Source organism: Lathamus discolor, unplaced genomic scaffold, assembly GCF_037157495.1.
Source record: "Lathamus discolor isolate bLatDis1 unplaced genomic scaffold, bLatDis1.hap1 Scaffold_1021, whole genome shotgun sequence".
Classification (NCBI taxonomy): Eukaryota; Metazoa; Chordata; class Aves; order Psittaciformes; family Psittacidae; genus Lathamus; species Lathamus discolor.
The window spans coordinates 22,595-32,805 of NW_027069110.1; the positions used below are offsets into that span (position 1 = coordinate 22,595).

Below are 10,211 nucleotides of genomic sequence, written 5' to 3' on the forward strand. Positions count from 1 at the left end.
TGGGGACATCACTCTATGGGGGACATCTCTATGGGGGCATCACTCTATGGGGACACTGCTCTATGGGGACATCACTCTATGGGGGACATCACTCTTATGGGGAGTCCTCGCTATGGAGACCCCAGTCTATGGGGCCATCACTCTAAAGGGACCACTCTCTATGGGGACCCGGCTCTATGGGGACCCCACTCTATGTGGGACATCACTCTGTGGGGACCCCGCTCTATGTGGGACATCACTCTATGGGGATATCACTCTATGGGGCCATCACTCTATGTGGGACATCACTTTATGGGGACACCGCTCTATGTGGGACATCAGTCTATGGGGATATCACTCTATGAGGCCATCACTCTATGGGGACCCCTTGCTATGGGGACCCCTTGCTATAGGGACACTGCTCTATGGGGCCATCACTCTATGGGCACCCCTCGCTATGGGGCCATCACTCTATGGGGCCATCACTCTATGGGGACCCCTCGCTATGGAGACCCTGCTCTATGGGGCCATCACTCTATGGGGACCCCTCGCTATGGAGACCCTGCTCTATGGGGCCATCACTCTATGGGGACCCCTCGCTATGGAGACCCTGCTCTATGGGGCCATCACTCTATGGGGACCCTGCTCTATGGGGCCATCACTCTATGGGGCCCCCGCTCTATGGGGTCCTTGTGGTGGTCCCTGCAGACGATGGAGACGCAGGTGCAGGAGTGGTGCCAGGAGGTGGGGCAGCTGCAGGCGCAGGCTGCGGCGCTGCCGGTGCCGGCGGTGGCCGAGCGGCCGAGCGCCGTGGGCACCCGCATCGTGCGCCTCATCGAGCCCCTCAAGGAGCGCCGGAGGATCCTGCTCGCCTCCAAAGAGGTCCATCAGGTCAGCCACGAGCTGGAGGACGAGATGGTGAGTGCCGGGGGGGCGGGATGGGATGGGATGGGGATGGGGATGGGGATGGGATGGGGATAAAGATGGGGATGGGATGGGATGGGATGGGGATGGGGATGGGATGGGGATGGGATGAGGATGGGATGGGGATGGGATGAGGATGAGGATGGGATGGGGATGAGGATGGGGATGGGATGAGGATGAGGATGGGATGGGGATGGGGATGGGATGGGGATGGGATGAGGATGAGGATGGGGATGGGATGGGATGGGGATGGGATGGGATGGGGATGGGATGGGGATGGGGATGGGATGGGGATGAGGATGGGATGGGATGGGGATGGGATGGGGATGGGATGAAGATGGGGATGGGATGGGGATGAGGATGGGGATGGGAATGGGATAATGATGGGGATAAAGATGGGGGTGGGATGAGAGAAGGATGAGGATGAGGATGGAGATGGGGATGGGATGAGGATGAGGATGGGAATGGGATGAGGATGAGGATGAATACGAGGATGGGGATGGGATGAGCATGGGAATGGGATGAGGATGAGGACGGGGATGAGGATAGGAATGGGAATGGGATGATGATGGAGATAAAGATGGGGGTGGGATGAGGGTGGGGATGGGATGAGGATGGGGATGAAGATGAGGATGGAATGAGGATGGAGATGGGGATGGAGTGGGGATGGGGAAGGGATGATGAAGAGGATGGGGATGGGATGAGGATTGGGATGGGATGAAGATGGGATAAGAATGGCAGTGAGGATGGAGATGGGGATGAAGATGAGGATATGGATGGGATGAGGATGAGGATGGGGATGAGGATGGGATGAGGATGGGGATGCGGATGGAGATGGGGATAAGGATGAGGCTGGGAACAGGATGAGGATGGAGATGGGGATGGGATGAGGATGGAGATGGGATAAAGATGACGATGGGCATGGGATGAGGATGAGGATGGGGATGGGATGAAATTGAGGATGCAGATGGGCATTGGATGGGGATGGGAGCAGGATGACACCGTTGCCCCCCCGCAGCTGTGGGTGCAGGACCGCCTGCCCCTGGCCACGCTGAAGGAGCACGGCACCAACCTGCAGACGGTGCAGCAGTTCATCAAGAAGAACCAGGTCAGCCCCATTGACCCCCCCATTGACACCCCCATTGACCCCCCATTGAACCCCCAATTGATACCCCCATTGACCCCCCATTGTCACCTCCGTTGACCCCTTCATTGACCCCCATTGACCCCCCCATTGACTCCCCCATTGTCACCTCCATTGACTCCCCCATTGACCCCCCCATTAACCCTCTCATTGACACCCCATTGTTACCTCCATTGACCCCCCCATTAACCCTCTCATTGACACCCCCCTTGACACCCATTAACCCTCTCATTGAGACCCCATTGACCCCTCCATTAACATTCTCATTGAGATTCCGTTGTCACCTCCATTGACCCCCCCATTGTCACCTCCATTGACCCCCCATTGACACCCCCCTTGACCCCCCCATTAACCCTCTCATTGACACCCCATCATCACCTCCATTGACCCACCATTGACACCCCCCTTGACCCTCTCATCGACACCCCATCATCACCTCCATTGACCCCCGATTGACACCTCCATTAACCCCCTTGACCCCCCCATCAACCCTCTCATTGGCCCCCCCATTGTCACCTCCATTGACCCCCATTGACACCCCCCTTGACCCCCCCATTGACCATCTCATTGCCCCCCCATCATCACCTCCATTGCCCCCAAATTGACACCTCCATTGACCCCCCCTTGACCCCCCCATTAACCCTCTCATTGACCCCCCATTGTCCTTCTCATCGACACCCCATCATTACCTCCATTGACCCCCCATTGACACCTCCATTGACACCCCCCTTGACCCCCCCCTTGACCCTCTCATCGACACCCCATCATCACCTCCATTGACCCCCCATTGACACCCCCCTTGACCCCCCCATTGACCCTCTCATCGACACCCCATCATCACCTCCATTGATCCCCCATTGACACCCCCCTTGACCCCCCCATAACCCTAACCCTAACCCATAACCCATAACCCATAACCCTAACCCTAACCCTAACCCTAACCCTCTCATCGACACCCCATCATCACCTCCATTGACCCCCCCATTAACCCCCCCTCCTAACCTGTGTGTCCCCCCCACCCCAGACCCTGCGCCGGGAGATCCAGGTCCATCGCCCGCGCGTGGCCGAGGTCCTGGAGCGCGCCGGGGCCGTGGCCTCGATCCGCAGCCCCGAGGCCGAGGGCGTGCGGCGGCTGCTGGAGCGCCTGGGCTCGCTGTGGGGGGAGCTGCAGGAGCAGGCGGAGCGGCGGCAGCAGGCGCTGGACGCCGCCTTCCAGCTGGAGCAGTACAAGTGCGACGTGGCCGAGGTGGAGGCCTGGCTGGGCGAGCAGGAGCTGCTGCTCATGAGCGACGACAAGGGCAAGGTGGACACCGGGGTGGGGGGGGAGGATGAGGGGGGTGAAGGATGCTCGTGGACCACATGGAGAGCGCAGGAGGATGGGTGGGATGAAGGATGCTCATGGACCACAAGGAGAGCACAGGAGGATGGGTGGGAGGAAGGATGCTCATGGACCACATGGAGAGCGCAGGAGGATGGGTGGGATGAAGGATGCTCATGGACCACATGGAGAGCGCAGGAGGATGGGTGGGATGAAGGATGCTCATGGACCACAAGAAGAGCACAGGAGGATGGGTGGGATGAATGATGCTCATGGACCAAGTGGAGGGCTCAGGAGGATGGGTGGGATGAAGGATGCTCATGGACCACAAGGAGAGCACAGGAGGATGGGTGGGATGAAGGATGCTCATGGAGAACGCAGGAGGATGGGTGGGATGAAGGATGCTCATGGACCACAAGAAGAGCACAGGAGGATGGGTGGGATGAATGATGCTCATGGACCAAGTGGAGGGCTCAGGAGGATGGGTGGGATGAAGGATGCTCATGGACCACAAGGAGAGCACAGGAGGATGGGTGGGTTGAAGGATGCTCATGGACCACATGGAGAGCGCAGGAGGATGGGTGGGAGGAAGGATGCTCATGGACCACAAGAAGAGCGCAGGAGGATGGATGGGATGAAGGATGCTCATGGAGAGCTCAAGAGGATGGATGGGATGAAGGATGCTCATGGACCACATGAAAAGCTGAAGAGGATGGATGGGATGGGGGATGCAGGTGGAGAGAGCAGGAGGATGGATGGGATGAAGGATGCTCATGGCCCAAGTGGAGGGCTCAGGAGGATGGATGGGGTGGGGGATGCGGGTGGACCTGGACCACATGGAGGGCTCAGGAGGACGGGTGGGATGGGGGGAGACACACTCCATGACTCCCATCCCACTCTATGGCTCCATGACTCCCATCTCATCCAATGACTCCCATCCCACCCTATGGCTCCCATCCTACTCTATGGCTCCATGACTCCCATCCCACTCCATGACTCCCATCCCACCCTATGGATACCATCCCACCCTATGGATACCATCCCACCCTATAGCTCCCATCCCACCCAACACCTCCCACCCCACCCTACGGCCCTACGCCTCCAGCGGCCCATAGGAGCCCACCTGTACCCCCCCCGCCCCGTGCCCCCATTCTGCCCCCCCCAGGACGAGCAGAGCACCCTGCAGCTCCTCAAGAAGCACCTCCTGACCGAGCAGACGGTGGAGAACTACGAGGAAACCATCGCCCAGCTCTCGCGCCAGTGCCGGGCGCTGCTGGAGCTCGGCCACCCGCAAAGGTGGGGTGAAGCTCCGGGGGTCCCCCATCCCCGGCAGGCCCAAAGCGGGGCACCCACGGGTGCCGGGCGCTCACCGGGCGCTGTGTCCCTTGCCCAGCGAACAGGTCAGCAGGCGGCAGTCGCAGGTTGACCGGCTGTACGTGTCTCTGAAGGAGCTGGTGGAGGAGCGCAAGGCCAAGCTGGAGCAGCAGTACTGGCTCTACCAGCTCAACCGCGAGGTGGACGAGCTCGAGCACTGGATCGCCGAGAAGGAGGTGGTGGCCGGGTCGCCGGAGCTGGGCCAGGACTTCGAGCACGTCACCGTGAGATGGGGTCCTTGGTTCGGGGGGGGGGGGGGGGGGTATCACCGGGATGGATGAGATGGGTGCGATGGTGGTGGTGCAGGACCAGAGGGGGGTCTTGGTGTGGGCGCTGCTCCTGACAGGGGTCCTGGGGGTGATGGTGCTGTCAGGGCTGCATCGTGGGGGTGGCAGCGTCAGGGCATTGTCCTGGGGGTCGTCCCGGGCACCATCCCTGCTCCATCCTGGGTACCATCAATGCATCGTCCTGGGCGTCATCCCTGCTCCATCCTGAGCATCATCGCTGCTCCATCCTGGGTACCATCAATGCATCGTCCTGGGCATCATCCCTGCTCCATCCTGGGCATCAACCCTGCTCCATCCTGGGTACCATCAATGCATTGTCCTGGGCATCATCCCTGCTCCATCCTGGGCATCAACCCTGCTCCATCCTGGGTACCATCAATGCATTGTCCTGGGCATCATCCCTGCTCCATCCTGGGCACCATCCCTGCTCCATCCTGGGCACCATCCCTGCTCCATCCCAGGCACCATCCCTGCTCCATCCTGGGCACCATCCCTGCTCCATCCCAGGCACCATCCCTGCTCCATCTTGGGTATCTTCAATGCATTGTCCTGGGCATCATCACTGCTCCATCCTGGGCTTCCTGGCACCATCCCAGCTCCATCCCGGGCACCATCCCAGCTCCGTCCTGGCACCATCCGAGCTCCGTCCTGGCATCATCCCTGCTCCATCCTGGGCACCATCCCTGCTCCATGCTGGGCACCATCCTTGCTCCATCCTGGGTACCACCAATACATCATCCTGGGCATCATCCCTGCTCCATCCTCGGTACCATCCCTGCTCCATCCTGGACATCATCCCTGCTCCATCCTGGGCACCATCCCTGCTTCATTCTGGGCATCATCCCAGGCGTCATCCCTGCTCCATCCTGGGTACCATCAATGCTCCATCCTGGGCATCATCCCTGCTCCATCCTGGGCATCATCCCTGCTCCATCCTGAGCATTATCCCTGCTCCATCCTGGGTACCATCAATGCTTCATCCTGGCATCATCCCAGCTCCATCCTGGGCATCATCCCTGCTCCATCCTGGGCATCGTTCCTGCTCCATCCTGGGTACCATCAATACTTCATCCTGGGCATCATCCCAGCTCCATCCTGGGTACCATGAATGCATCGTCCTGGGCACCATCCCAGCTCCCTCCAGTGCTTCCCATCTCCATCCCTCTCCCTCTTCCCCCCTCTCACCCCTTTCCCCCCCCCCCCCCCCCCAAAAAAACGCCCGCAGCTCCTGCAGGAGAAGTTCCTGGAGTTCGCCAGCGAGACGGGCAGCGTGGGGCAGGAGCGCATCGCCGCGCTCAACCAGATGGTGGACGAGCTCATCGACTACGGCCACGCCGACGCCGCCACCATCGCCGAGTGGAAGGACGGCGTCAACGAGGCGTGGGCCGAGCTCCTGGAGCTCATGGAGACGCGGGCGCAGATGCTGGCGGCCTCGCACGAGCTCCACAAGTTCTTCAACGACTGCAAGGAGCTCCTGGCGCTCATCGAGGAGCGGCGGCGCCGGTTGCCGGAGCTGGCGGCCCGCGACGGCCGCGGTGCCGCCGGCGCCTTGCAACGGGCGCTGGGCGCCTTCGAGCACGACGTGGAGGTGCTGGTGAGCCAAGTGCGGCGGCTGCAGGAGGCGGCGGCGCAGCTCCGCACCCTCTACGCCGGCGACAACGCCGAGGCCATCGCGGCGCGCGAGCAGGAGGTGCTGCGCGCCTGGAAGGAGCTGCTGGGCGCCTGCGACCGCTGCCGCCTGCACGTGGCCGGCGTCGCCGAGCGCGGCCGCTTCCTCACCGCCGCCAGGGACCTGGCCGCGTGGATGGACGGGGTCCTGCAGCAGATGGGAGCCGGGGAGAAGCCAAGGTTGGTGGGGACGGGGGGGGACGGGGGGACGGGGGGGGATGGACCCGATTCCCACCCCAAGGACCCAATTCCATCCCAAGGACCACGTCTGACCCATAGGACCACGTCCCATCCCAAGGACCCACTCCCAATCCCAAGGACCCATTTTGCACCCCAAGGACCCATTTTGCACCCCAAGGACACAATTCCCATCCCCAAGAATCCAATTCCATCCAAGGACCACGTCTGACCCCAAGGACCATGTCCCATCCCAAGGACCACGTCTGATCCATAGGACCACGTCCCATCCCAAGGACCCACTCCCAATCCCAAGGACCCATTTTGCACTCCAAGGACCCAATTCCCACCCCAAGGACCCAATTCCCACCCCAAGAATCCAATTCCCATCCCAAGGACCCAATTCCCACCCCAAGCCCCCATCCCATCCATGGCACCAAGCCCCATCCCACCCATGGCACCAAGCCCCATCCCACCCATGGCACCAAGCCCCATCCCACCCATGGCACCAAGGACCCATCCCACCCATGGCACCAAGCCCCATCCCACCCATGGCTCCAAGCCCCATCCCACCCATGGCTCCAAGGCCCCATCCCATCCATGGCACCAAGCCCCCATCCCACCCATGGCACCAAGGCCCCATCCCAAGGACAAGGAGACCCTCACCGTGTCCCCCCCCCTCGCAGGGACGTCTCCTCGGTGGAGCTGCTGATGAGCGACCACCAGAGCCTCAAGAACGAGATCGAAGCCCGAGCCAAGAGCATCTCCAGCTGCCTGGAGCTGGGCAAGAGCCTCGTGCTCAGCAAGAGCCCAGCGGCCGATGAGGTGCAGCCATTGACGGGTCCCAACCCACTGGGGGGGTTCCCAACCCGTTGGGGTGATCACAACCCATTGGAGTGATCCCAAATCATTGGGGTGATCCCAACTCATTGGGGTGATCCCAACCCATTGGGGTGATCCCAACCCATTTGGAAGGGTTCCAACCCATTGAAGAGGTCCCAACCCATTGGGGTGATTCCAACCCATTTGGGGGAGTTCAAACCCATTGAGGAGGTCCCAAACCATTGGGGTGACCCCGACCCATTGAGGAGGTCCCAACCCACTGCGGTTGCCCCAACCCCTCCAGATCAAAGCCCACGTGGAGAAGCTGCTCACGAAGAAGAAGGAGATGTTGGAGACGTGGGACAAGCACTGGGAGTGGCTGCAGCAGAGTGAGTGCGCCGTGGGGCGGGCGCCGGTGCTGGGGGTGACGGTGACCGCATGCGGTACCCGCGGTGCTGGAGGTGCTGGTGACTGCATGTGGTACCCGCTGTGCCGGAGGTGATGGTGACTGCATGCGGTACCCATAGTACCAGAGGTGATGGTGACTGCATGCGGTACCCGCGGTGCCAGAGGTAATGGTGACTGCATGCGGTACCCATGGTGCTGGAGGTGATGGTGACTGCATGCAGTACCCGTAGTACCGGAGGTAATGGTGACTGCATGCGGTACCCGCGGTGCTGGAGGTGATGGTGACTGCATGCGGTACCTGCGGTGCCAGAGGTAATGGTGACTGCATGCGGTACCCATGGTGCTGGAGGTGCTGGTGACTGCATGCAGTACCCGTGGTACTGGAGGTGATGGTGACCGCATGCGGTACCCACGGTGCCGCGGGTGATGGTGACCGCGCGCGGTCCCCGCAGTGCTGGAGGTAATGGTGACTGCATGCGGTACCCGCGGTGCTGGAGGTGATGGTGACTGCATGCGGTACCTGCTGTGCCAGAGGTAATGGTGACTGCATGCGGTACCTGCGGTGCTGGAGGTGATGGTGACCTCATGCGGTACCCGCGGTGTCGCGGGTGATGGTGACCGCGCGCGGTCCCCGCAGTGCTGGAGGTGCTGGTGACTGCATGCGGTACCTGCGGTGCTGGAGGTGATGGTGACCGCATGCGGTACCTGCGGTGCTGGAGGTGATGGTGACCGCATGCGGTACCTGCGGTGCTGGAGGTGATGGTGACCGCATGCGGTACCCGCGGTGCCGCGGGTGATGGTGACCGCGCGCGGTCCCCCGCAGTGCTGGAGGTGCACCAGTTCGCCCAGGAGGCCGTGGTGGCCGACGCGTGGCTGACGGCGCAGGAGCCGCTGCTCCGGAGCCAGGAGCTGGGCAGCAGCGTGGACGAGGTGGAGCAGCTCATCCGGCGCCACGAGGCTTTCCGCAAGGCGGCCGCTGCTTGGGAGGAGAAGTTCAGCTCCTTGAGGAGGCTCACGACGGTGAGGGCAGCGCGGGGCAGCCCCGGGCCTCGTCACATCCCCATCCCCATCCCCATCATCTCCCTCATCTTCATCCCCATTCCCATCTCCATCCTATGCCAGTCATCTCCATCCCCATCCCATCCCCATCATCTCCACCATCTTCATCCCCATCCCGTCCCCATCCCCATCATTTCCATTCTCATCCCATCTCCATCTGCATCATCTCCATCCCTGTCCCCCCTGCCATCCCCATCTCCATCATCTCCATCTCCATTCCATCCCCATCTCCATCATCTCCATCCCCATCTCCATCCCATCTCCAACATCTCCACCATTTTCATCCCCATCCCATCCCCATCATTTCTATCCTCATCCCATCTCCTTCTCCATCATCTCCATCACCTCCATCCCCATCCCCATCCCATCTCCATCACCTCCATCCCCATCCCATTGCTATCATTTCCATCCTTATCCCATCTCCATCATCTCTATCTCCATCCCCAACCCATCTCCATCATCTCCATCCTCATCCCATCTCCATCTCCATCATCTCCATCTCCATCACATCTCCAACATCTCCATCCTCATTCCATCTCCATCATCTCCATCTCCATCATCTCCATCTCCATCATCTCCATCTCCATCATCTCCATCCTCATCCCATCTCCATCTCCATCCTCATCCCATCTCCATCATCTCCATCTCCATTCCCATCTCCATCCCCATCCCATCCCCATCCCGTCCCCCCCCACCTCCCTCACCCGTGTACCCCCCCCGCAGCTCGAGAAGCTCCGCGCCGAGCAGACCAAGCAGCCCCCGACCCCTCTCCTGAGCCGCAAGTTCCCCGGGGACCCCTCGGGGGCCCCAACGGCACCGGGACCAGGACCAGGATCGGGATCGGGATCGGGATCGGGATCAGGATCGGGACCGGGACCGGCAGGGCCGGAGCCACGCGTGGGCCTCGTGCGCCAGGAGCTGCGCCCCGAGCGGCTGCAGCCACAGCGCGACCGCGTCCAGGGCTCGCCGGGGGCCTCGGAGCCGCCCCCCTCCGGGGACCCCCCCGCACCGGAGCCCGAGGCTGCGGCCGAGCCCCGGCCGGGGCTCCTGG

The 10,211-nt window shown here is 61.7% G+C and overlaps 1 protein-coding gene across 11 annotated transcripts in view; it reads left to right on the top strand.

Annotated features, from left to right (window-relative positions):
- Positions 1-8,913, top strand: part of LOC136006199 (spectrin beta chain, non-erythrocytic 4-like) — a 30,497-nt gene extending 21,584 nt beyond the window's left edge. Inside the window, exons 20-29 of one of the 11 annotated variants that reach the window (XM_065664246.1) lie at positions 688-897; positions 1,922-2,011; positions 3,072-3,350; positions 4,531-4,661; positions 4,814-4,963; positions 5,113-5,395; positions 6,252-6,874; positions 7,558-7,696; positions 7,998-8,082; positions 8,739-8,913. In XM_065664246.1, coding sequence (XP_065520318.1) covers positions 688-897; positions 1,922-2,011; positions 3,072-3,350; positions 4,531-4,661; positions 4,814-4,963; positions 5,113-5,395; positions 6,252-6,874; positions 7,558-7,696; positions 7,998-8,082; positions 8,739-8,824 — 2,076 coding nt within the window. In that variant the 3' untranslated portion in view covers positions 8,825-8,913. Of the gene's footprint in view, positions 1-687; positions 898-1,921; positions 2,012-3,071; positions 3,351-4,530; positions 4,662-4,758; positions 4,964-5,112; positions 6,080-6,251; positions 6,875-7,557; positions 7,697-7,997; positions 8,086-8,220; positions 8,548-8,738 lie in introns of those variants that run through there. The other 10 variants (XM_065664245.1, XM_065664241.1, XM_065664248.1 and 7 more) reach the window with 10 other exon arrangements.
- The last annotated feature ends 1,298 nt before the right edge of the window (positions 8,914-10,211 follow it).